This window comes from Conger conger, chromosome 15, assembly GCF_963514075.1.
Source record: "Conger conger chromosome 15, fConCon1.1, whole genome shotgun sequence".
Classification (NCBI taxonomy): Eukaryota; Metazoa; Chordata; class Actinopteri; order Anguilliformes; family Congridae; genus Conger; species Conger conger.
Window position 1 is genome coordinate 8,954,251 of NC_083774.1, and position 27,538 is coordinate 8,981,788.

General features: G+C 49.6%; 1 protein-coding gene across 1 annotated transcript in view; it reads right to left on the minus strand.

Moving 5' to 3' along the window:
* LOC133111985 (transcription initiation factor TFIID subunit 4) overlaps nt 1–27,538 on the minus strand; it is an 82,024-nt gene that overhangs the window by 40,035 nt on the left and 14,451 nt on the right. The window contains exons 3-13 of the mRNA XM_061222640.1: nt 25,855–25,974; nt 25,077–25,262; nt 22,208–22,330; nt 21,375–21,464; nt 20,412–20,633; nt 13,359–13,434; nt 12,455–12,569; nt 8,357–8,526; nt 4,798–4,928; nt 3,880–4,005; nt 467–523 (exon numbers count right to left, since the gene is read on the minus strand). Coding sequence (XP_061078624.1) covers nt 467–523; nt 3,880–4,005; nt 4,798–4,928; nt 8,357–8,526; nt 12,455–12,569; nt 13,359–13,434; nt 20,412–20,633; nt 21,375–21,464; nt 22,208–22,330; nt 25,077–25,262; nt 25,855–25,974 — 1,416 coding nt within the window. The remainder of the gene's footprint in view (nt 1–466; nt 524–3,879; nt 4,006–4,797; nt 4,929–8,356; nt 8,527–12,454; nt 12,570–13,358; nt 13,435–20,411; nt 20,634–21,374; nt 21,465–22,207; nt 22,331–25,076; nt 25,263–25,854; nt 25,975–27,538) is intronic.

A 27,538-nucleotide genomic window follows, 5' to 3' on the forward strand; every position in this document is an offset into this window, starting at 1 on the left:
ACTTCTACAAAGGATAGTTTCACATTCAGAAAATACAGCAATATGATTTTTTCCTTTTTTGTATTTACACACCCCAACTTACGGATCCCAAACTGCTACAGTAAAAGGACCGATAATAGTCTTTATAATGCAAATGGGTTGTTAAGTACCATGGTGAAGAGGGGAAAGGCACTTATAATCCTTTCATCAGAACACCAATTTACCTCTTTAGGAGCTTAGAGTGCAATAATGAAAGCACAGAAATGTGAAATACAGCGGAAATGGGGCAAAGTAGGTTTTTTTTGTCATTTTTTTTTGTCTGGAGCTTGTTTGATACAACTTCCCCAATGCGGACATCAAACGGCACAAATAATTCCCAAAACTTTTAAAGTCAGATTTTAAACAGCGTTACATATGTAGCAGGGCATGAAAAATTAATAGGTCGGAGCCCTGAGATGTCAAGTGTAATGATGTGTACACTGCTTACCTCCTTAGCTTTCTGTTTGAGTCTGGCCTGCTCGGGGTCCTCCTGGCGGGAACGGCTCTGCGCGGGGAGAGAGGGAGAGAGGGAGATAGAGAGAGGGAGAGAGAGAGAGAGACACACACAGGTTAACAGCTGCTTTGAGGACCGCCGCCTCTGTCACATCCCGCGCTGAAGCGCTGACGAAACGGGAAGAGGAAACGAGGTGTCGAGGACAGTGTTTAAATTCACACGAGCGCGCCGCGGGGCCACGCACACCTCCGTCTCCGGCTGTAAATAAGCCGCTTTTAATCAGAAGACAGAAAAAATCCTTTGTTAACAAGTCCGCACTCTCTTTACGACAACCCTGAGAAATGGATAACGGCAAAGCGATTATCTATCCTTTACTCGCCCGCGCGCTGTCTGCGGAGGTCCAGAAAGTCTGTCCCCGCTGTCACGAACGTGAGACTGTGTATCTATTACGGTGCGGTGCCTCTGTCACACGGGAGCCGTGCCGTCAGGCACCAGTGGCACTCAGCGATGGAGCAGGGTGTGCGTTATGGGGCGAAGCCTGCGAAATGGAGCCTCCGCTCCAGTGCTGTTCTCTGTTCTTTTCTCTGCAACGGCCTCAATATTCAATTAAAATCCCGGGCCTAGCCCTTTTCAGGGAGAAACGGGCGCTGTATTCGACTGAAATGATCATGCATCATCTTTAGCTCATACGGTCCCTGAGACCGCTGCTGGTGTGGCTCTTTTGCATGTTTGGGACAGTACAATGCCTCGTTATATGGTGCAGAGTCTCCATAAGCTGTCCCTATCACCATCACTGTAGCCGTGCGTCTGTAGTGGTGCTATCCCCCACCAGTCTGACAGCAGCCCCACTCCACGCCATCCCGTGAACACAAACCACCGTTCGGCCTAGCCTCTGTTTGATAACCAGCTTTAAATGCGTCAGGCAGTTAGCATACTGGGCGGTATCTCAGCTGCAACACTTGCCCTCCGGTCAGAAGGCCCGTCCCCGGAGATTTGAGTCATATCCAATGGAATGGCGGCAGAGGGACATTTTTTTTTCAAAGGGTTCTTATTTAAGAGGTCAAACTAAACTGTGCCCTACAAAGCAAACAGGCCAAATAGCAAACCATTTGTTTATGCACAGCTAGCGCGCCACTGGCATCTTGAAGATTTTTTATTTCATACGGACAAGAACAGACACAGCGAATATATTCCCGCTGCAGTCCTTCTACACGCATGTGCCCCAGTGTGTCCAACCGAATTAGGAGTGCACTCGATCGGTGTAACAGCCTGGCACATAAACAGTTGATATGTGGTAATGATTGATCTGACGGCACAGGGAAAGGGGTACCATAGGACTTGTTGCTTGTATGAAAGATCCATGTCTGAGCTTCCTGACAGTTCTTGACAAATGACACCAAAACCCTCAGGATGTATCAAATAAGAGTCAGGAAATCTGTAGAATATGCAATAAAGTTGGTGGATATTGCCAGCACATATGCCGTTTAAATATTTATGCGTAGAAGTGTAGTCCTATTTAAAACCCTTTTTTTTGTCTGTTTGTTGTTGTTTTTTTCAACAGTTACTGTCGATGGAGAAGAACAGATATCACAGAAGCATAACCCTCTGCTGAAAGTAGCTCAGCCAGTGACACAGGAAGGATGTAAAATGGGTCAATCCAATCTAGAACTGGGCGCTTGAATGGGTCACGTATTCATCTAGCGGAGGAGTAATTATCTCCTGGATGACATCTCCATTATACATTAATGTAATTAGAGCGGGGACTTGCGCTACTGTGGGGATCCGACAACACCGAGTCCTTATTGCAGGACACCATCCATCCCCTGTTCAAGATGAACTAATTACCTCTGCTTTCCTCTGATGTTCCACCCCGTTCCTGTAGGGCACTTTCATCCCAGTGCGAGAGTCTTTCGAGGCTCGTCTTTAGCAGTAAACTGGTAATAATGGGATGCCCTGCCCGTCGAGTGCTTCTGTGCGGCGCATTTCCAGAGATGTGCTTTGAAGCGCCTTCACCTGACCTATCCAAAGTCGCTAACCTAGGACATAAGTGTCTCCATCTGCTTTGATTTGTTTTCTACAAATTTAAGTAACTATTAAGAGCATCTCTCGGGAGCACAGGGAATACGTGCGTTAGAGAAGTCCACGTTTAGAGGTCGTCTCATTCATCACTGAACTTGAAAAACATTTAATATACAAATCTTCAAGTTTCTCATTAGGAATGGATTTGAAGAGGGATGTTCCTAAATGGTAACTTGTTAGTGTGTTTCTGTTTAATGCTTCACAACAGATGAGTAATGAATTAGTGTGTTTCAGATGTTTAATGAGTTCGCTTTTCTGACAAACTCATGAACAACACTTTAACACTTTAATTTATCCAATATCAAAAACAAAAGAAAAGAAAATAATTTAAATGTATCATTACAAATTTCCAGTAAGATTGGGGTCAATCTGATAATGAATTTTAACATAATTCAGGGCACCAGCGATGTAGAACTAAGGGCCAAGTTATAATCTTTCTTTCTGCCGATTATGACACAAACATGCTTTCCATCACACTTGATTGTGTTTAAACGAACAACACTGATTAAAATAATTTATTTTTGCTTTACCTGACTCTATTCATGCCCTCTGAAAGTTCCCTCCCGAATGGGGTGCAGTCACACCCCCGTTCATTGGATTAAATATTTCATGATTCATGATTCATATTTCAAATATTTTCATAACTCCCATCCTAAAGTGATCAGAGTACTGAAAGGCCCACTGAATGGCACTGACTCCCGAACACAATGGGAGACGATACAAAAACACTGACCACCTGCTGAATGGGGAGGAGAGTCACTGTAAGGCCACTCCTATGGAGTACTACACACCTCCTCAGATAGAGGTAAAACCATCTGTCCCTACTGGAACGGTCCCACACACAACAGACACTGCCTGCTACCCTCACAAGGTGAGCTGCTTTTATACCCATCCATACAACTTTCAGAATGACGACAAACAGAACGTGAGCCTTTTTAATAACAACCTACAAAACCTGAGTACACAGGAAAGCAGGTCAATTGCTGTCAATTTTCATTTTAAACTACTTCAGATCCTTAAAATATTTACTTAACTTGTGGTTTTGAAAGCCCTTTTTAATCAAGTCAGCGCCTCGCTGGAAGTACAGAGCCTTGAGAATTACTCCTATTTACTGTAATTAATGATTAAGCGTACGTTTCCCTCGAGTTCAGCGAAACTCGCTGTAGAATGTTTTTAATCCGGCAAACAAATTTCTTAATCATTAGTTCCTGTAAATTGAAAGGCTAAGCTACAAAGTAAATGACACACACAACGCAGGGGTGTTTTCACAGTGGAACCCACAGTGCAGAGGGCCCGTTCGCCCCCGGGAGGCGGACATTAGCACGTACTTTAGCAGCCTTCAGCAGGATCTCCCTCTCCTGCTCGTCCTTCCTCTGCTTCTCCATCCTCTCCAGCTGCTCGAAGAACTTGAGCTGAGAGCGCACGTCGGTGGACTGCTCGTACCGTTCGCCGTCCTGCGGAGAGAACAGGCAAGCAGCCGCCGTCACGCGCCCCGCCACACAAGTTCCGCCGAACTAGTTTGTAGGTCGGCCGAAGTTAATGGGATAATTGTTTGTCTCATAGGCGGCTCTCCCGCTCCCAGACGCCCCGCTCTGTTCTCGCGTCTCCCAGGTAACGGGGGGGGAGCCGAGGCAAGCGGAGGAGCTCAGATCTGAGGCCCGGCGTCGATCGCACCCGCACCGGCGCCCCCCTCTCATCCCCCCCCCACCCCTCCCCACCCCGCCTTTGTTTTCAGCTGAGGCTGCACCTCCTGCCTGTTTTTAAAAAAATATATACAGTTTTGCGTCGCATTCGCTCCGCGCCCCCTTTTTAGGACGCTTAAGCTTTTTCCGCTGATGTCAACAAGAGTGGTTTCTTCACAAGAGACAGGAGACGCCAGCCCTCCTGCACATCCACACAGCCTCATTTACAAACCGCAAGAACACAAAACAAAACACGGAAAGTTAGGGCTCTGTGCTTCTTCCACAGCTACCGGGAAAAACACCTTTCAAATAAAACAACTTTCATTATTTTATTTTTTACTGAGCATAAAGCGAGCAGCAGAAGTTTATCGTCTTTTCCCAAACTTAGCTGGTTTCGAAAACTAAAATCCATATACTAACAGATATACGGTGTCTGTTATAACGATGTCATAACGCAGTAGAGTATCTCCACATTTGGGTTTGTAAAATGTGAAAAGGGTCACGTTAGCCGCGGTGCAGAGTAAACAGTGATACGTAGCTTAGCGGCGCGGTTGGAGCGCTCACTTTGCACGTTTCCGTCCTGTGCTGTGCGATCATGGACACTTTCTCCAGCACCGACCGCAGCCGGGTCTGGGCAGCATGGGAGATGTAACTGACGGTCTCCATAGGAACCTCCGCCACTCCAAACTTCTTTGCTGCGAGGGGGAAGACAACAAAAGCACAGAACGCTTTATTCACAGTGATCTCCAGACACAGCGTATGGGTCAAAGCTTTCCTGGGCGCTAATTTGTGTTGAGAGTATTAAAGAGAACACTTTGCAAAGGAAATTGGGGGGGGATGGAGAGGTACTGATATGGGAAAACAATTTATGAACCTCTTTGCTCCCCTTCTTAAATGTAAACCGCATTGGCCACCTTACAATAAAGGATAATTAACTTCCCTTAGAGCAGTTTCTGAAGTTACAGTACAGAGTGCAAGAATTAGGTTGTGTTTTTTTTTCTTTTTCCCCTCTTACTCTTAATTTGCCATTAACATAATTCTCTCTCTGGTAGCCTTTTAAGTAAACCAGAGAAATTATTTAAATCAGCCTGCCAATACATTCTTTTCCTTATTAACCACTTTAAAGAGCATGGAAAAGAGACCTATATACCAGACAATTAGTATAATTGTCAAAAAATAAGAGACAAAAACATGTTCATCTGGATTTTACATTATGTTAAAAGGAGAAGAAATACAAACACTACTGCTGGCTTTGAAATGAGGGATTCTGGCAATAAAAGATTCCCAACTCTTCTGGTAGACTTTTGAGGGTTAGAGCCTGCCTTTGAAAAGGGACTACAATGAGAATGGTTTACATCTTACATCAAGCACAATGTGCTTGATCTTATCATCCACCTTCATAGTTCATCAGATGTCCTGTCTCAAACCTAAGCTTTCAAGCTTAAGAGAGAAAGTGAACTGGATTGCCTGTGTTCTTCAGACAAACCCGTTCCATTAAATATCAAAGTACGCGCCCCACAACTGCAACCCTGTGCAAGTTTCCGGGCCATAGAGTTAGCAGGGAGTAAATGTTTGCGGTTTTATGAGACAAGCCTGAAGGACAGTGGCGGGAGAGGGTAAGAGGAGTGAGGCCCTCGCAGCACAGCGCCCCCTGCTGGATGGGAGGGAGAAACACTACAGCGCCAGCGCACAGCCGCTCCACTCAGCCCCTCAAACAGGAGGCGCTGCGGAACCCAGCGGCCTCCCGCCAGGGAGCGAGGCGGGGGAGCGCGGCCTGACACTCCCGCGGGCGACCCCTGACCCCGCCGGACGGACCTGGGTCTGACGGAGCGGGCGGAGGACGGGCCCGGGGAGGTAGGAGCGGGCCGGGGGCCACGATGAGTCACACCTCCGCACCCGCGCGAGGGCCGTCTGACTGAGGAGAGCTGGCAGGCCGGGGGAACCTCCCCTGGTGTCCTGTCAGGAGAGCGCGTGCTGCGGCCAATCACTGACACAACCGAGGCCGCGAAGCGCCACTCACCAGCAGGGGGCAGTCTACTCTCCCAGCATCCAGAGCTGGCACACGGCACACACAGCCTCCGGAGAAAGATTTACATTTTTAACATGTTCCTCCTCCAGGCGACAGGATAACAACCGCAGCAAGGCACCATATAATAGCACATAACCTTAAGCCCTCATTGGTATGCTATGTATACTAAATCAAGTACAGAGAGGGGGGGGGGGCAAATACAATTCAGTTGAATAGAATAAAAAGTGTGCACTTACACGAGAGATTCTTAAACTGTACAGAACACATTGATCCCATTTTCTGTATTTCACTTAATCTAACAAAAATAATCTTCTCAAAATTGCATCCATTTTATTGTGAGATTCAGACAAAGCAGTGCAACAGAAAATGGTTGTCTGTCACATGAATGATTTGAGGGCGCAGAAGGAATATCATTTCGGGATTATTATTGAAAATTATTGGCTGTGTTCACTTGATAAATAACATCTGATATCAGCAGACAAGAGAAGAAAACGGGACATAACAACAGCACTCCCAGACTGAAAGGATAAGGTCTGTGGTTAACGTTTTTCAGCATTTCGAGCGAGACTGTCTTCAGAGCGCTCATACTTCAGTACACAGGACAAACTGACAACGAACCTTCAAAAGACAGCCCTATAAACAATTTATGTCAGAGCCTGGGGTTTTGTGAATTCAGACAGCCACTGAAGAATTCATTATATTAGGTGAAAGAACTGCTAAGTGAACCACGTTTTCACTGAGGATAAAAAGAGAGGATTGGAGGCAAAACACTGGAATGGTCTGGAAAGCTGATCAGACCATCCACAGCAATGACACTACAAATACTGTCACATGGATAACAGCAAAAGCACTTGCAAAAATAAACCCTTGATCACAGAGCATGGTTGAGAAATGGCCTAGATTTTCAAACGCAGCAAGTTTGAAGAGCCACAATCCAGCCATCTTAAACTGCAAGCACGCGTCTTGTTGACTGAATAACTGGAATGGGAAACATCAACGACTAAATAACTGAATAATTATTAATTCAAGGTATTTTGTTTGCAATTCATTTCCATTTTGATGAAATTTTTTAATTTCAAATTCCAAAGTAAAAAATACTGAATAAGTCATTAGCCTTTATGGAACTACGTTAATAGATAATGCAAAGACAGGATGTGGTTGTGATGAAAGATCATATTGACTGACTGAGGCCTTTCATCCCAAAGTGCAAAGTATCCATAATGACTCCAAACACAAACATATGAAGACCCATCATTTTCATAACAAACAAAAACCAAGAAACGATTTCTTGCAAATCAGCATTAAATAGGGCAACAATAATTTACTGGACCGAAAAAGCAAATCCAAAAGAAAAATAAGAAACACTGCTCTCAGACTTCTCTATAATGTATTTGTATTGGGGCAGTATGCACCAGTCTCTATAATGTATTTGTATAGGGGAAGTATGTACCAGTCTCTATAGTGTATTTGTATAGGGGCAGTATGCACCAGTCTCTATAATGTATTTGTATAGGGGCAGTGCGACCATGTCTCTATAATGTATTTGTATAGGGGCAGTGTGTAGCAGTCTCTATAATGTATTTGTATAGGGGCAGTACATACAAGTCTCTATAGTGTATTTGTATAGGGGCAGTGTGTACCAGTCTCTATAATGTATTTGTATTGGGGCAGTATGAACCAGTCTCTATAACGTATTTGTATTGGGGAAGTACACACCAGTCTCTATAATGTATTTGTATAGGGTCAGTATGTACCCGTCTCTAATATATTTGTATAGGGGCAGTGTGTACCAGTCTCTATAGTGTATTTGTATAGGGGCAGTGTGTACTAGTCTCTACAGTGTATTTGTATAGGGGCAGTGTGCCCCCGTCTCTTTAATATATTTGTATAGGGGCAGTACATACAAGTCTCTACAGTGTATTTGTATAGGGGCAGTATGTACCAGTCTCTATAATGTATTTGTATAGGAGCAGTGTGTACTAGTCTCTACAGTGTATTTGTATAGGGCCAGCGTGTACTAGTCTCTATAATGTATTCGTATAGGGGCAGTGTGTACTAGTCTCTACATCGTATTTGCATAGGGGCAGTACGCACCGGTCTCCAGGATGCGTTTGTGGAGCTGCCCTGTTGGCAGGAAGGTCTCGTCCTTGCAGGACCGGATCTGGGTGCCCACCAGGTCAGAGTTGGTGGCCAGGATACGGGCACTCTCCTCATTCAGGTTCACCCCGGCCATGGACGCCACATCGTTGATGTCATCATCGTCCCTGGAGCACACGACAGAATTACAGGACACTCATACCAGGTACGCAACACGCCACTCCCAGACAAACATTCAGGTCACACAAGGAAACCCTCTTAAACTAAGAGTGATAAATCAAACCGTATTACAAACCAATTCATCCACAACCACAACTGTACAACTATCGCTTTGCACATAACAATAAATTATAGTTATTTATGATCCAAGACTCCATCTGAAACACACCGATCTATAATTTAAAGATAATAAGCCATCCTAGAAACTGCATAATGAGTATAGCACCTCTATAAGGAGTAGATATGTACAGAGCTGTGTAGTGGAGGACTGTGTGGGGCTGCACACTGTGTGGGGCTGCACACTGTGGGATCTCCGTTGGCTCTTTAAGCCATGTTGGGTTCCAGAGCAGCAGAGGCTTTGACGGAAACGGAAGAAAACGCGCGGAAAAACTCGCAGGTCTGAAAACCGTCCGTATCGATGCCCATCTCGGCGGTTCAGACGGCGGTTACGTGTCCAAGCGCACAGAACACGGCAGGCTCCGCGAACGGCCCGCTCCTGCCTGCCCGGTCATGTGCGCGTTCACACATCATCCTAATCTGCGTCGAGTCCTGCTGATGCCACTGCGCTGGCGCTTAAACGCTTCTTACGGCTCCACCAGTCCTGACACATCCGCGGGAGGCTGACATAGATAATTACAACTTTTCCTTCAGCAGGAGAGTCACACGTTCTTACGCTCAACTGTGTGACTAATTATTTATTTTGTGGAGCTAATAGAACCCACAGACATATTTTGCAGGTACTTCCTCATTTGGCCCTACAAACACCGAAATGTGTTGCTCGGGGTTCAGCATTTAGCTTGAGTAGCAATGTGCAATGACAAGCTTCCACAGTAATGTGCTTTAATTAGCGATTTGGAAGTGATACATTTCTATACGACAGCCACGGGAGAACCATAACCCAGTGATTATTTATTATTTTCATTTTCAGAGGACCGCAAAATATGTCACTTAGCCCTAGATTAACTACCATCCACCAGTCGCATTTTAAAATGGCAAGTTGTGGCTGTGGTGTCTCCGCTCCTGCGTACAGGGGGAGGACCAGTAGATTTACCGAGCCCCTCTGCCCATGTCCCTGCACGAACGTGACTAAACGCAGCGCAGGAAACCGCAGAGCGGGTACGGGCGGAGGGAGTCGGCACTCCGGCCCAACACAGCGGCCCTTTCAACTGCGCTGGGTTTGCTTAGAGACAAATAAACAGAGGCCAGCAATTAGGGGCATTCTGCAACTTCCCTCTGTACACAGAGCACGGCAGGCCGCTCAGGCTCCCAGCCCAAATTGCAGTGGCTTTCTTTGAGTGCTGCCAATTGTGCATTCAAAGCCAGTCTAAAGTCGAACCATATGCCCTAGCACGGGGCGAGGGGGGGGGGGGGGGCCGAACACCGGAGCAGGGATCCTGGAGATGATACGAGGCGAGACACGGAGGCGGCGTTCGTCCGGAAGAAAGCGATCCTGCTTCTGAACGCGCGAGGGGGGGGGAAGGGGAACCGGGAAGGGAATATTTCTGGACGCCGCCGTCGGGACGGTGATCGGAGCAGATGTAAGGACTGATCCCGGGCTTTGCAGCTTACGCGGAGAGAGTGGATTGGAGGACACCGCGAACGACATCTGCTTCCGCTTAGCGCCATAAACGGTCCGCGGACGCTTAACCAACAGCGTGCCCGTCAAACGGAGAGCATGAAAACAGGTCTAGTGGCGCGTGACCCCCTGAACGGCACCCCGACTCCAGGTCCACTGTCCAACCAGTCCCCGACGACTCGACTCAACTCGACTCTCTCTCTCCCTCTCTCTCCCTCCACTGCTGCCTCCCGCTCCCTCCGATCCCGAGAAACAATGTGCTTCCCATTAGCTGAACATACTCTGGAGTAAGAGAGCACGACGCCATTCCTGGAAGTGTAAACACACTTACATGTTCAGGCTGTTGGGAACTGCACTGACATACCCATGTGTCCACCGAATCGTAAACAATTTTTACCCCGTTCACCGACTGGCCATTTCCAGCATGCAAACGCCCGACAGCGGGATGATGTGTGACTGTAGCCGCATACACGGGAGGGAAGAGGGGAATCACTAACCAGATAAAGCACAAAAGCACAAAAAGGCACAAGAAGAGGTAATAACAACACCATCACTGTTTTAAAGGGGGAAGCGATGTTGTGTTTCAGCTCCGATTCTGCCCCCCAGCCTCTAGCGCACTGGGCTCTCGTGCTGGGAGAGTTCTGGAGACCCCGCCCGCACTGCCAGGATCACTGCATGCTCAGCAGCCTCGGGCCTCCACGCAGACACATCCATTCCTCCCCGGGAGAGGCAGGGGGACGCAGGGGGACCGCCACCATTGCTCACGCTCACACAAAAACCGCTCTTATCGGGGTGCCGTGACAGTGAGGACCCCGGCTTTCAAACGGACCCCCCGATAGTTCCGCCCCGTTTCGTGAAAAGCCCGGAGAAACGGCCGTATGTTTTTTATTTTTTATTTTTTTAATTGCACGGGGCGGCAAACGAATGTCTTGTTCCAAAAAAAAAAAAGAAGGAATGTGGAGGAATGGTGGTGGAGTTCTGGTTTGCAGTAAAGGAAAGCTCACAAACAGCCAGACAGCTTAATTACCAAGCCACAAAAGATTTATTGATTTATCAATCAGTGCTAGCAGCGGTTACCTCTCCCCTGAGGAGACTGAACAGTCACCATGAACTTGGAGAGAAGCACATGTGACCTGGGCATGGCTGCAGAGGCCAGCACACAGACAGCACACAGACAGCACACAGACAGGGGACACAGAAGTAGCCTCTACAGCACTGTGACTGGAGGAGACACACAGCCTCTACAGCACTGTGACTGGAGGAAACACACAGCCTCTACAGCACTGTGACTGGAGGAAACACAGCCTCTACAGCACTGTGACTGGAGGAGACACAGCCTCTACAGCACTGTGACTGGAGGAAACACAGCCTCTACAGCACTGTGACTGGAGGAGACACACAGCCTCTACATCACTGTGACTGGAGGAAACACAGCCTCTACAGCACTGTGACTGGAGGGACACAGCCTCTACATCACTGTGACTGGAGGAGACAGCCTCTACAGCACTGTGACTGGAGGAAATGCGTCAGGGCCCCGCCTCAGCGCTGGTTAATCTGACTCTTTGTTTTGATTGGAGCCTGCCTGCCCTTTGCCTGGGTCTTAGTGAGGACTGACCGCAGGCATTTTCTCCGAGTGGGAGGAGAGGGGGGGTCAGGGCACAGCTCTGGCTGCAGAGAGGGTCACACATTTTACACAGCTCACCCTTAACTCCTTCAATAGTTCAAAGTGCAAAGGTATGAAAAGGTTCACGAGTAGCCTTTATCTTTTAATCATATACTGTATATCATACATTATAATTCCTTGTAAATTATTATATAAATAACCCAGTGAATATAAAGTAACTGTTTAATGAATGTAATAGTATTACATGCGTCCAAATGAAACAGGACTAATGGTAATTAATTCCCCTGCTAATAATTTCTCCTTGTGCTTGAGAAGAAATACTGCCATTTGCAAAGAAAGTTTTCATATCTGCATACTGTTCCTTAAAGGAAGAAATGGGCTGCTTCGTTAAAAAAAAAAAAAAAAAAAAAAAAAAATCTACATATTTTTTCTGTATGCATTATAAGAAGTGCATCCCAGTTTGGATAGTACTGGGAGAACAACTGTTAGTCATTAAAGAAAAAGATTTTCATGCTTGCAAGCTTTGAAGAGCTAGCCTGCATCTCTGGGTAGCTGTGCTGGGAGTGAAGCCCTTCACTATCTTGGTGAAATGCTGCCCCCAGGTGGTCGGTCTCTGTAAGTCCAGGCAGGATTCTCTCCATCTCCACTCTGTCTACATGGAGACTCTGTTTCTTACCTGAAAGAACCGCCTCCAGGGTCGTTCAGCTTGTTTTTCTGATTTGCGGAGACCTGAACAGCGAAGCCCATGGGACTTCTGGTTGCTTGTATTGTTGGTCCCTTTCCAACAGCGCCTGAAAAAACACAAGCAATATTATCATGAGCTGTCCAGGAGTATTTCCATCAAACATCCTCCTGTAGAAGGAACACCTCAAACCGTCTGCTCCGTCACTAGGGAAAGAGGCGTGAAAAACCACGGAGGAGCATTCTCTCCGGGCCAGTGTGTGTGTGAGTGTGTGTGTGTGTGTGCGTGTGTGTGTGTGTGTGTGTGAACACGCTGTCCTGTCAATACTGCAGCGCTAACGGCCGTCCTGATAGGCCGGCGCGCGCTCCGAGATGCAGGACAGGAAGGCACGGCGACAGCCAAAATGAATTTAAACCTGATTTTAAAAGCCATGTTCCTAGCCAAAAGGCACAAAGTATTTTTAGAACCTCCCTGCATTCCAATTGAAGGACATAAAACAACTTACAGATCGCTCACTGCAGGCGATTCCAAGTTGAAGCGGAGAGAATTTCTGCGTACCTCGGAGCGCAAACACACACACATGCGCATGCATGTGTGCGCACACACACACATACACACACACACACACACGCAAACACAAACACACAGAAGCACGCGCAAACACACAGACACACACACACACACACACACCTGTACTGCAGAGAAACACCCTTAGCTTTGGGGGCCAAGGTGCCATTTTGTGTGTATGTACTTCTGCCCCATAATCCCCCCACATGACCCCTTAAGTTCATATAAAGTTTCTGTTCCAGGGAACAAGGATTCAGTTCCAGCAGTATGGGTAATACTCTCGGGTAAGGCAGGTGAGTGGACATGCGACAGCGCAGGGCTCATACTGTACCTGGTGCTCGGATGGTCTGTGTGATCACCATGGGCACTCGAACCTGGCCCGCCTGGACGCCGGCCCTCTTCACACCCTGGGGGGAGACCGCATTACCCCGGGGGGTCAGGTCAGACCTCACACAACAAATACACCACACCCAGACCACAAGCAGAGAACGATAATCAACACGTTTCCAGTGTTGCTGCAGAGCAAGGTCCCCACTCAGAGACAGGACTACAAAACGCCAACAAACGGCCATTCATGAGCCCATGAGCCATCCCCATCCCATCGTGCTGTAGAGAAAAGGACTTTGATGCTTTCGGACATAAAGGAGCACCTGATCTTGCGCATGCTTTTTTCTGTGCACACAACAGAGGAGAGGAACAAAGCGGAGGAGCGGGGGGGGGGAGGGAGGGAGGAGGGCAAACGGGGGCTAGTAAAAACATTTTCCTCCATCGATACGACCGCGAGCGGGGCCTCAGGGCGCACCATCCATCCCCATCAGCCCCACCGCTTCCCCTGCACATCCCTCAGCCTGTCCTCTCTGTGCATTACTGCTTCTCCCCGAAGCACCGCGGGGCTGCACAGGCTAAGCTACGCGAAGCTACGCTACGCGGGCTAAGCTACGCGTTTGGCTGGAACAGCAGCCCTCCTGGCAGCAGAGACGCGCTCTCACAGTGAGGGCCCGGGTATTTCCAGCCCGTATAACATCGGATTTGGTGGGAAAAGTACATTTTCAAACGTGCGCTCGCTTCACGCACACGCTACATAATTATACGAGCTCGGGGGAGGGATTAAGATGAGTCTCAGTATTAAGAGATACCTGACACTCAGCATCCAGCGCTCTCCGTGAGCAAACGCGTGCAGACGGTTTGATCTTTACAGCGGTACAGGCTGCCGGCCCACGCCCGTGAACCGCACGACCCAACGCTCCTGAGAGCATCGGTCTCGCGCGCCTGTGTAGTCCAGCGGCCTGTGTTCTCCAACAGCGGTGAGCACAGTTCAATGTCCTTCAGCATGGCAAGTGTCTAGTGGTCTCTGTTCTCCAACAGCGGTGAGCACAGCTCAATGTCCTTCAGCATGGCAAGTGTCTAGTGGTCTCTATTCTCCAACAGTGGTGAGCACAGTTCAATGTCCTTCAGCATGGCAAGTGTCTAGTGGTCTCTATTCTCCAACAGCGGTGAGCACAGTTCAATGTCCTTCAGCATGGCAAGTGTCTAGTGGTCTCTGTTCTCCAACAGCGGTGAGCACAGTTCAATGTCCTTCAGCATGGCAAGTGTCTAGTGGTCTCTATTCTCCAATAGCGGTGAGCAGAGTTCAATGTCCTTCAGCATGGCAAGCGTCTAGTGGTCTCTATTCTCCAACAGTGGTGAGCACAGTTCAATGTCCTTCAGCATGGCAAGCGTCTAGTGGTCTCTATTCTCCAACAGTGGTGAGCACAGTTCAATGTCCTTCAGCATGGCAAGTGTCTAGTGGTCTCTATTCTCCAACAGCGGTGAGCACAGTTCAATGTCCTTCAGCATGGCAAGTGTCTAGTGGTCTCTATTCTCCAACAGCGGTGAGCACAGCTCAATGTCCTTCAGCATGGCAAGTGTCTAGTGGTCTCTATTCTCCAACAGCGGTGAGCACAGTTCAATGTCCTTCAGCATGGCAAGTGTCTAGTGGTCTCTATTCTCCAACAGCGGTGAGCACAGTTCAATGTCCTTCAGCATGGCAAGTGTCTAGTGGTCTCTATTCTCCAACAGCGGTGAGCACAGTTCAATGTCCTTCAGCATGGCAAGTGTCTAGTGGTCTCTGTTCTCCAACAGCGGTGAGCACAGTTCAATGTCCTTCAGCATGGCAAGTGTCTAGTGGTCTCTGTTCTCCAACAGCGGTGAGCACAGTTCAATGTCCTTCAGCATGGCAAGAGTCTAGTGGTCTCTATTCTCCAACAGCGGTGAGCACAGTTCAATGTCCTTCAGCATGGCAAGTGTCTAGTGGTCTCTATTCTCCAACAGTGGTGAGCACAGTTCAATGTCCTTCAGCATGGCAAGTGTCTAGTGGTCTCTATTCTCCAACAGCGGTGAGCACAGTTCAATGTCCTTCAGCATGGCAAGTGTCTAGTGGTCTCTATTCTCCAACAGCGGTGAGCACAGTTCAATGTCCTTCAGCATGGCAAGTGTCTAGTGGTCTCTATTCTCCAACAGTGGTGAGCACAATTCAATGTCCTTCAGCATGGCAAGTGTCTAGTGGTCTCTATTCTCCAACAGCGGTGAGCACAGTTCAATGTCCTTCAGCATGGCAAGTGTCTAGTGGTCTCTATTCTCCAACAGCGGTGAGCAGAGTTCAATGTCCTTCAGCATGGCAAGTGTCTAGTGGTCTCTATTCTCCAACAGCGGTGAGCACAGTTCAATGTCCTTCAGCATGGCAAGTGTCTAGTGGTCTCTATTCTCCAACAGCGGTGAGCACAGTTCAATGTCCTTCAGCATGGCAAGTGTCTAGTGGTCTCTATTCTCCAACAGCGGTGAGCACAGTTCAATGTCCCTCAGCATGGCAAGTGTCTAGTGTAAAGTAATGTAATGTAGTGGACTCTATTCTCCAACAGCGGTGAGCACAGTTCAATGTCCTTCAGCATGGCAAGTGTCTAGTGGTCTCTGTTCTCCAACAGCGGTGAGCACAGTTCAATGTCCTTCAGCATGGCAAGTGTCTAGTGGTCTCTATTCTCCAATAGCGGTGAGCAGAGTTCAATGTCCTTCAGCATGGCAAGCGTCTAGTGGTCTCTATTCTCCAACAGTGGTGAGCACAGTTCAATGTCCTTCAGCATGGCAAGTGTCTAGTGGTCTCTATTCTCCAACAGCGGTGAGCACAGTTCAATGTCCTTCAACATGGCAAGTGTCTAGTGGTCTCTATTCTCCAACAGCGGTGAGCACAGTTCAATGTCCTTCAGCATGGCAAGTGTCTAGTGGTCTCTGTTCTCCAACAGCGGTGAGCACAGTTCAATGTCCTTCAGCATGGCAAGTGTCTAGTGGTCTCTGTTCTCCAACAGCGGTGAGCACAGTTCAATGTCCTTCAGCATGGCAAGAGTCTAGTGGTCTCTATTCTCCAACAGCGGTGAGCACAGTTCAATGTCCTTCAGCATGGCAAGTGTCTAGTGGTCTCTATTCTCCAACAGTGGTGAGCACAGTTCAATGTCCTTCAGCATGGCAAGTGTCTAGTGGTCTCTATTCTCCAACAGCGGTGAGCACAGTTCAATGTCCTTCAGCATGGCAAGTGTCTAGTGGTCTCTATTCTCCAACAGCGGTGAGCACAGTTCAATGTCCTTCAGCATGGCAAGTGTCTAGTGGTCTCTATTCTCCAACAGTGGTGAGCACAATTCAATGTCCTTCAGCATGGCAAGTGTCTAGTGGTCTCTATTCTCCAACAGCGGTGAGCACAGTTCAATGTCCTTCAGCATGGCAAGTGTCTAGTGGTCTCTATTCTCCAACAGCGGTGAGCAGAGTTCAATGTCCTTCAGCATGGCAAGTGTCTAGTGGTCTCTATTCTCCAACAGCGGTGAGCACAGTTCAATGTCCTTCAGCATGGCAAGTGTCTAGTGGTCTCTATTCTCCAACAGCGGTGAGCACAGTTCAATGTCCTTCAGCATGGCAAGTGTCTAGTGGTCTCTATTCTCCAACAGCGGTGAGCACAGCTCAATGTCCTTCAGCATGGCAAGTGTCTAGTGGTCTCTATTCTCCAACAGCGGTGAGCATAGTTCAATGTCCTTCAGCATGGCAAGTGTCTAGTGGTCTCTATTCTCCAACAGCGGTGAGCACAGTTCAATGTCCTTCAACATGGCAAGTGTCTAGTGGTCTCTATTCTCCAACAGCGGTGAGCACAGTTCAATGTCCTTCAGCATGGCAAGTGTCTAGTGGTCTCTGTTCTCCAACAGCGGTGAGCACAGTTCAATGTCCTTCAGCATGGCAAGTGTCTAGTGGTCTCTGTTCTCCAACAGCGGTGAGCACAGTTCAATGTCCTTCAGCATGGCAAGAGTCTAGTGGTCTCTATTCTCCAACAGCGGTGAGCACAGTTCAATGTCCTTCAGCATGGCAAGTGTCTAGTGGTCTCTATTCTCCAACAGTGGTGAGCACAGTTCAATGTCCTTCAGCATGGCAAGTGTCTAGTGGTCTCTATTCTCCAACAGCGGTGAGCACAGTTCAATGTCCTTCAGCATGGCAAGTGTCTAGTGGTCTCTATTCTCCAACAGCGGTGAGCACAGTTCAATGTCCTTCAGCATGGCAAGTGTCTAGTGGTCTCTATTCTCCAACAGTGGTGAGCACAATTCAATGTCCTTCAGCATGGCAAGTGTCTAGTGGTCTCTATTCTCCAACAGCGGTGAGCACAGTTCAATGTCCTTCAGCATGGCAAGTGTCTAGTGTAAAGTAATGTAATGTAGTGGACTCTATTCTCCAACAGCGGTGAGCACAGTTCAATGTCCTTCAGCATGGCAAGTGTCTAGTGGTCTCTGTTCTCCAACAGCGGTGAGCACAGTTCAATGTCCTTCAGCATGGCAAGTGTCTAGTGGTCTCTATTCTCCAACAGCGGTGAGCACAGTTCAATGTCCTTCAGCATGGCAAGTGTCTAGTGGTCTCTGTTCTCCAACAGCGGTGAGCACAGTTCAATGTCCTTCAGCATGGCAAGTGTCTAGTGGTCTCTATTCTCCAACAGCGGTGAGCACAGTTCAATGTCCTTCAGCATGGCAAGTGTCTAGTGGTCTCTATTCTCCAACAGCGGTGAGCACAGTTCAATGTCCTTCAACATGGCAAGTGTCTAGTGGTCTCTATTCTCCAACAGCGGTGAGCACAGTTCAATGTCCTTCAGCATGGCAAGTGTCTAGTGGTCTCTGTTCTCCAACAGCGGTGAGCACAGTTCAATGTCCTTCAGCATGGCAAGTGTCTAGTGGTCTCTGTTCTCCAACAGCGGTGAGCACAGTTCAATGTCCTTCAGCATGGCAAGAGTCTAGTGGTCTCTATTCTCCAACAGCGGTGAGCACAGTTCAATGTCCTTCAGCATGGCAAGTGTCTAGTGGTCTCTATTCTCCAACAGTGGTGAGCACAGTTCAATGTCCTTCAGCATGGCAAGTGTCTAGTGGTCTCTATTCTCCAACAGCGGTGAGCACAGTTCAATGTCCTTCAGCATGGCAAGTGTCTAGTGGTCTCTATTCTCCAACAGCGGTGAGCACAGTTCAATGTCCTTCAGCATGGCAAGTGTCTAGTGGTCTCTATTCTCCAACAGTGGTGAGCACAATTCAATGTCCTTCAGCATGGCAAGTGTCTAGTGGTCTCTATTCTCCAACAGCGGTGAGCACAGTTCAATGTCCTTCAGCATGGCAAGTGTCTAGTGGTCTCTATTCTCCAACAGCGGTGAGCAGAGTTCAATGTCCTTCAGCATGGCAAGTGTCTAGTGGTCTCTATTCTCCAACAGCGGTGAGCACAGTTCAATGTCCTTCAGCATGGCAAGTGTCTAGTGGTCTCTATTCTCCAACAGCGGTGAGCACAGTTCAATGTCCTTCAGCATGGCAAGTGTCTAGTGGTCTCTATTCTCCAACAGCGGTGAGCACAGCTCAATGTCCTTCAGCATGGCAAGTGTCTAGTGGTCTCTATTCTCCAACAGCGGTGAGCACAGTTCAATGTCCTTCAGCATGGCAAGTGTCTAGTGGTCTCTATTCTCCAACAGCGGTGAGCACAGTTCAATGTCCTTCAACATGGCAAGTGTCTAGTGGTCTCTATTCTCCAACAGCGGTGAGCACAGTTCAATGTCCTTCAGCATGGCAAGTGTCTAGTGGTCTCTGTTCTCCAACAGCGGTGAGCACAGTTCAATGTCCTTCAGCATGGCAAGTGTCTAGTGGTCTCTGTTCTCCAACAGCGGTGAGCACAGTTCAATGTCCTTCAGCATGGCAAGAGTCTAGTGGTCTCTATTCTCCAACAGCGGTGAGCACAGTTCAATGTCCTTCAGCATGGCAAGTGTCTAGTGGTCTCTATTCTCCAACAGTGGTGAGCACAGTTCAATGTCCTTCAGCATGGCAAGTGTCTAGTGGTCTCTATTCTCCAACAGCGGTGAGCACAGTTCAATGTCCTTCAGCATGGCAAGTGTCTAGTGGTCTCTATTCTCCAACAGCGGTGAGCACAGTTCAATGTCCTTCAGCATGGCAAGTGTCTAGTGGTCTCTATTCTCCAACAGTGGTGAGCACAATTCAATGTCCTTCAGCATGGCAAGTGTCTAGTGGTCTCTATTCTCCAACAGCGGTGAGCACAGTTCAATGTCCTTCAGCATGGCAAGTGTCTAGTGGTCTCTATTCTCCAACAGCGGTGAGCAGAGTTCAATGTCCTTCAGCATGGCAAGTGTCTAGTGGTCTCTATTCTCCAACAGCGGTGAGCACAGTTCAATGTCCTTCAGCATGGCAAGTGTCTAGTGGTCTCTATTCTCCAACAGCGGTGAGCACAGTTCAATGTCCTTCAGCATGGCAAGTGTCTAGTGGTCTCTATTCTCCAACAGCGGTGAGCACAGTTCAATGTCCCTCAGCATGGCAAGTGTCTAGTGTAAAGTAATGTAATGTAGTGGACTCTATTCTCCAAACAGCGGTGAGGACAGTTCAATGTCCTTCAGCATGGAAAGTGCTGCAATCCACAGCCGATCCCTGCCTACAGCAGGGGTGTTTGTTCTGATCTGAAGAGGGGCAGTGTGGGTGCAGGTGTTTGTTCTATCCCAACACTATGACACTTGCAGAAACTAATCACTTCTAATCGTCAATTAAGGCCTTGATGAGTGCAATCTGGTGTCTTAGTGCAGCACTGTGAGCTAGAGAAAAATCCCACCCACACCAGCCCTTTTTGGATAAGATTGGACACCCCTGGTCTACAGGCTCTGAACATATCAATCCTTTGTGAACTGGTGACATTTTCTTAGTGTCATTAGGCCTGTTAAGATGAACCTGTCAGGTTCACCTTTCATACGCATCATGCAGTAGTACTGATACGATTCCAATGGGAAACAGAGTTACAGGAAATCACAGAGATGAGGTACAGTAAGTTTGTGGTGAGGGTGAGGGGGACTCACCAGGGCGGCGGAGTGTGCGTGAGCGCCCACTGGCAGGCCGCTGGACGCCGGCGCGCTGACGCTGTTGGGGTGGCGCACGCGGACGGTTGGCCCGGCGACGATGGCGGGCACGGCCCCAGCGGAGGCCAGGGGAGCGCCCGGGGCGGGTTTGGGCTGCTGCAGGGGATGGGTCAGGGACTGCTGGCTGTTCAGCAGAGACAGCCGCAGGGCAGGCAGGCTCTTCTGTTCACACAAAACGGAGAGAGAGAGAGCGTGAGCAGAGACTCTTCTGTTCACACAAAACAGAGAGAGAGAGACCGTGAGCAGAGACTCTTCTGTTCACACAAAACAGAGAGAGAGACCGTGAGCAGAGACTCTTCTGTTCACACAAAACAGAGAGAGAGACCGTGAGCAGAGATTTCCGTTTTAGCATTCACAAAACATGATGGACGTTTCAACATCCGACAACTTCTCCACCCGAAATCCCCCCACCTATTCATTAAATGCAATTAATCAACTACAATATTAAATGAGTAATATTTTTAAATATCGGATAAACAGCTATAGCAATTGCCCATATTTCAAGAATATAATTATGAGCGACTATGAAGCCCTTTATACATTTACAGTAGTCATACTGGCAACTTCAGACTCATTTATAAGAGAGGCACTCAAATATTGCCTGTTGAAAAGCAGGTGGAGGGTGTAAAATTCACATCCCACACACTTAGACCAGAGTAACTTTGCTTCCTGCGAGGACAGGGCTGTGTGTTGCCAGGGCCGTGACTGTGACAGGAAGTGACACGCATTAGGGATGGCAGACGAGAGCCATTGGCTGCTGACACAGGCTGCCACACGCAGGCTCTCCGCACGGCAGTCCCGAGGACCAGCCAGGGGCGGAGCATGCGCTGTTCCCTGGCAACCCCGTGTCACATGAGGTTAGCGCTCCTCTGAGTGCCTGTGACAGGCTGTCTGCACACCAACCTTGAGGAAGGGGACCAGGTAGGGCTGGGGAGACGACTTCAGCTCCGACTGCAGGCGGTTGGTGAACTCCTCGGGTTCAATCTTAGCGTCCTGCAGAGGTGGGAAGAGGTCAACGCACTGATGTGACCCATTAACTCTTCAGAAAATATTATTGCTAAACATGAAATAAGATTAAATATATATCTTTCTTCCTCAAGGGAGAAGGGGAGCATTGAAATTTTTGACCAATACAGAATAAAACCGCTGTTCGAGAGGAACTACTTGCTGCCACCAGCAGTCAGATGTGTGTATTACAACAGATGAGGAATTCTCAAGGTTATCATAACAATCAATTGTTACACTGAATCAATTATCATGTTCTTTTTCTTTCATCTACTTCTTACTATTTTGTAATCAACAGAATACACCTAATCAACATTTAATTAATTCCCTACGACTGTCTCAATTATCTCTCTACGCAATAAACCTGAATAAAAGCCAGGGCTCAGAGAAGGAGCTTACAGAAAATCTATGAATGTTCTGTTTTTATATTTACATTAAATGGACTTATTCAGCTGATGCTTCCTTGCAAAGTGACATGCAAGAACACCATGGGGGGGGGGGGGGACAAGAAAAACTACAAGCACCAGAGTACAACAGTAACACTCAAGAAACATACTTCAATTTCATTTAACACTTGTTTCAGTTAATAAGCCCTTCCTAAGTCCTTCACAGCAGACACACGCAGTATAAGGCACCTGTACGTCGTGACTAGTGAACACGCAGACAGGCCCCTGGAGTGCAGCACTGGTTATAAAGCCTCTTCACACACGCTCACACAGACGCTGACTCACCAGCAGGTCCTGGACGAGCGCCTTCACATTTCGGGACGTTTCTGGGGAGGGCGAGTTGTGGGAAGCCAGCTTTATCAACGTGGCCAAGAAGTTCTTGCATTTCTTCACGTTTTCCTGCATCTCCTAGGAGAGGGGCGAGAGCGCATTCAACTCCGGATTCCCGAAACGCAACCCGCTCCACTGGTGAGACTGTGAGTTTTTTTTATATATTCTGGGCTTAAGAACACATACGCATCGCCCACAATCACGGAGCAGCCGTTTCACATACGTCTCAAAGACCTTTCATCATGTCACCTGCTCTACCTGCTGTCGACAGCGCAACAGACACACTTCAGTACACAATACAGTGTAACTGCGTAATACAAGCAGTACTACAGCATACAGACACACTTCAGTACACAATACAGTGTAAGTGCGTAATACAAGCAGTACTACAGGGCAACAGACACACTTCAGTACACAATACAGTGTAACTGCGTAATACAAGCAGCACTACAGCGTACAGACACACTTCAGTACACAATACAGTGTAACTGCGTAATACAAGCAGTACTACAGCGTACTGTATTCTCCGTTCTGGGTGCTTGGGGGCAGACATCTCTGGGTGACGCGGGCGACACATTCACACAGTCCAAACATCTGGCCTCAACAATCAACTGCAGCCATTACATGCTTCTTTTTATCTGTGAAGTGTGAAAATCCTTTGGACATGGCGAGTGCAGTTACTGCCAAAACTCCACACAGGAGCTGGCACCTCTGAGAGTAATGGGCAGTCCCCTGTGACTGCCATGGAAACTAATAGAAATGTCCATTTTGTTACGTTAATCTTTTTCTCGAACAGAGCTAACCTTTTTGGCGTGCGACGCTCTGTTGTGCGACGGTGTGAAACTCTGCCAAACGCAGAACAATTAGAGAGCTTTAGACTGCGAGAATGTGGGAGTCCCTGTTTAATGTGGACCAGAGACACAGAGCCCAGCTGTGTCAGAGCAGGGAGAGAGAGAGACAGAGCCCAGCTGTGTCAGAGCAGGGCAGGGATAGAGAGAGAGAGCCCAGCTGTGTCAGAGCAGGGCAGGGATAGAGAGAGAGAGCCCAGCTGTGTCAGAGCAGGGAGAGAGAGAGACAGAGCCCAGCTGTGTCAGAGCAGGGCAGGGATAGAGAGACAGAGCCCAGCTGTGTCAGGGCAGGGATAGAGAGACAGAGCCCAGCTGTGTCAGGGCAGGGCAGGGATAGAGACAGAGCCCAGCTGTGTCAGGGCAGGGATAGAGAGCCAGAGCCCAGCTGTGTCAGGGCAGGGATAGAGAGAGACAGAGCCCAGCTGTGTCAAAGCAGGGCAGGGATAGAGAGCCAGAGCCCAGCTGTGTCAGGGCAGGGATAGAGAGAGAGACAGAGCCCAGCTGTGTCAGAGCAGGGCAGGGATAGAGAGCCAGAGCCCAGCTGTGTCAGAGCAGGGCAGGGATAGAGAGAGAGAGCCCAGCTGTGTCAGAGCAGGGAGAGAGAGAGACAGAGCCCAGCTGTGTCAGAGCAGGGCAGGGATAGAGAGACAGAGCCCAGCTGTGTCAGAGCAGGGAGAGAGAGACAGAGCACAGCTGTGTCAGGGCAGGGCAGGGATAGAGACAGAGCCCAGCTGTGTCAGGGCAGGGATAGAGAGCCAGAGCCCAGCTGTGTCAGGGCAGGGATAGAGAGAGACAGAGCCCAGCTGTGTCAAAGCAGGGCAGGGAGAGAGAGCCAGAGCCCAGCTGTGTCAGGGCAGGGATAGAGAGACAGAGCCCAGCTGTGTCAGAGCAGGGAGAGAGAGACAGAGCACAGCTGTGTCAGGGCAGGGCAGGGATAGAGACAGAGCCCAGCTGTGTCAGGGCAGGGATAGAGAGCCAGAGCCCAGCTGTGTCAGGGCAGGGATAGAGAGAGAGAGCCCAGCTGTGTCAAAGCAGGGATAGAGAGACAGAGCCCAGCATTGTCAGGGCAGGGAGAGAGAGAGAGCCCAGCTGTGTCAGGGCAGGGAGAGAGAGAGAGCCCAGCTGTGTGAGAGCAGAGCAGGGTAGGGTTACAGAGAGACAGAGCCCAGCTGTGTGAGAGCAGAGCAGGGTTACAGAGACAGAGCCCAGCTGTGTGAGAGCAGAGCAGAGCAGGGTTACAGAGACAGAGCCCAGCTGTGTGAGAGCAGAGCAGAGCAGGGTTACAGAGACAGAGCCCAGCTGTGTGAGAGCAGAGCAGAGCAGGGTTACAGAGACAGAGCCCAGCTGTGTGAGAGCAGAGCAGGGTTACAGAGACAGAGCCCAGCTGTGTGAGAGCAGAGCAGAGCAGGGTTACAGAGACAGAGCCCAGCTGTGTGAGAGCAGAGCAGAGCAGGGTTACAGAGACAGAGCCCAGCTGTGTCAGAGCAGAGCAGGGTTACAGAGACAGAGCCCAGCTGTGTGAGAGCAGAGCAGAGCAGGGTTACAGAGACAGAGCCCAGCTGTGTCAGAGCAGAGCAGGGTTACAGAGACAGAGCCCAGCTGTGTGAGAGCAGAGCAGGGTTACAGAGACAGAGCCCAGCTGTGCCAGAGCAGAGCAGGGTTACAGAGACAGAGCCCAGCTGTGTCAGAGCAGGGCAGGGTTACAGAGACAGAGCCCAGCTGTGTGAGAGCAGAGCAGAGCAGGGTTACAGAGACAGAGCCCAGCTGTGTGAGAGCAGAGCAGGGTTACAGAGACAGAGCCCAGCTGTGTGAGAGCAGAGCAGGGTTACAGAGACAGAGCCCAGCTGTGTGAGAGCAGAGCAGAGCAGGGTTACAGAGAGACAGAGCCCAGCTGTGTGAGAGCAGAGCAGGGTTACAGAGACAGGTCGCGTGGGCTGTGGAGGTCACAGGCCCAGGGAGCGGAGTGTAGGCAGGACCTGGGAGATGACGGAGGCTCCGGGGGCGGGGGGCGCAGAGATGACGGGCGTGGCGCTCTGGGGCTGCAGGGCAGGCTGGGGCCCCGCCTGAGGGCCGCTCTGTCCGCCCGCCATTGCCACAGGCGACTGCTGGGGGGCCGTGACCACCGCTGCAGGGGCCAGGGGGCCCCCTGTCACTGTCGCCTTCTGGAAGAGAAGAGCAGGAGAGAGAGAGAGACAAACAGGATGTCAGTCCACCTCCCAGCAAGGCCACAGAGAACAGGAGCAAACAGACGGGATCACAGCGACACACTGGATGTGCTGAGGACAAAGCTCTGAGCATTGCTGGGCTTAACTCACTCTGTGCCATGGAATTATTATAATTATTATAGAGCACAATATAGAATGTTCTTAGTTAGGGCACCTGTAGGGGCCCCTGACACTCACTGACATTTCTCTTTCTCTTTTTCAGGTACTTCATGATTTTTATAAGTGCCATTAAAAACAGAACCTCAAATTCTGCAGTTTTAAACGGTGTCAAAAAACACAGACTTCAGAGTGAATATTTATTCAGTACTCAGTATTTACGTACTGTAGTCGATATATTCAGTATGTAACCATCACTCTCAGAGAAACGTATGGATATACTGGCTCACGTCAGGTAATTCAGTCCTAGATGACATTAGCACAGAAATGTTTAACTATGAATGTCTCTGGTGGCTTCCGTGTGTGGCATTTCCAGTGGCCTATCAGAGCCCTGGGACAGTGAATAGGGGCAGAAGGGGAGGGCTATGCTCACGGGCGGGGCTGTAGCCATGGAGACCTGAAGGGCGGGGCTGCCAGCGGGAGCGGGGGGCTGCACCATCTTGGCCTGGACCGGGGGTCCGGGGCGGATGATGGCCTGGGAGGTGATGGGAGGCTGGAGGAGGAGAGGAGGCGTGGTTACTGCGCATCACCGGGACAGAGGGGCATCCCAAAAGGAGAGGGAGACTCGGGGGCAGGACCGGGCGACTCCACACGGCCCATACACACGGCCCATACACACAGCCAGCAGGAGACAGCCTCTGGATAGCCAATGGATAGTCAGTGGGTGAGGTAACAGGCACTTGGTCCATCTTTTTCTACAGTCATGTCTGGGGCCAGCCACGCTGCTTGTGCCACTAGGAGAGACTGGCCCATCCCACATCCATCATGGTCGCCCCAACCACAGGCCACACGGCCGGGGATAATTAGCACGGAGGACCTCGGCTCTGCTCCAGCCAAGCACAGTCTCCGGGAGCCAGGCTGTGTGGAGGAGCGGGAGCCAGGCTGTGGAGGAGCGGGAGCCAGGCTGTGGAGGAGCCTGCCCCTCAGAGCGGAGCTGCAGGTCCTCACAGCTGGAGCCTCTCCTGAAGCCAGAGCTGACCTCGCTGGACACCCAGCCAGGACACCATGCCCATGCTGCAGTATAAATAGACGTGTCAGTACTGTGAGTGTGAGTGTGAATGTGTGTGAGTGTGTGAGTGTGTGTGTGAGCGTGTGTGAGTTTGTGTGTATGCAAGAGGTTGCATGTGTGTGTGTAAATATGCTGTGAGTGCATGTGTGATTGTGTGTGTGTATGTGTGTGTGTGTGTGTTTGTGTGTGTGTGTGTGTGTATATGTGTGTGTGTGTGTGTGATTGTCTGTGTGTATATGTGTGTGTGTGTGTGTGTGTGTGTGTGTATATGTGTGTGTGTGAGTGTGTGTGTGCGTGCGTGTGTGTGTGCGCGTCGGGATGGCAGGTTTGTGCGGACCAGCTGTAGGCAAGTCAGGGTTGACACACAGGCTGGCGTGCGGCGCAGTCAGAGGTGTCCCCCGGGGCCCTAGGGGGCACTGCCCTCCGTGCCAGGACACAGACGCACAGCGGCCCTGCCTCTATTCTGGGCCAGGCCCCGGAGCCGGCTCCCCTCGGCCCCCGGAGCGGTTCCTGGGAGACCGCAGACACGGACGGGGGAGAGCCGGGGGCCGGGCTCGTCAGCTGGCCCTCCTCCCACACCCACACGGGGGCCGCCCGGGGGACAGTCCCATCACAAGCCATTACTCAGTCATCAGCGCCAGCACCGCTCTCTCTCCAAAACAATCAGACAGGCGGCTGATGAATGATTGAACAAGCGCGGAAAGAGCTTTGAAAGTCTCCCCACTTTTTTTTTTTTTTCTCCAAAAGCATGGCAGGAGAACGAGGGCCTGACTGAGAGGGGGCTTTGTCGGTGGACACTGTTCCTGCGTTTACCAGCCATCCACCGTCTGACCGTGTGTGTGTGCGGAGCCACACTCTCTGTGTCTTTCAGAGACTGACAACGCAGATCTGAAAGAGCAGCTCAAGAACAACAGAGATAATCTCATAATGTTAAATTTTTTATTTTTTATTCTGTAAACACCATTTTGGGAAATGTGTACCGTTTGCAGAGGGGTCATGACCAATGCCCCATGGGTTTGAATCCCAAGTATATTATATATAAATAAAA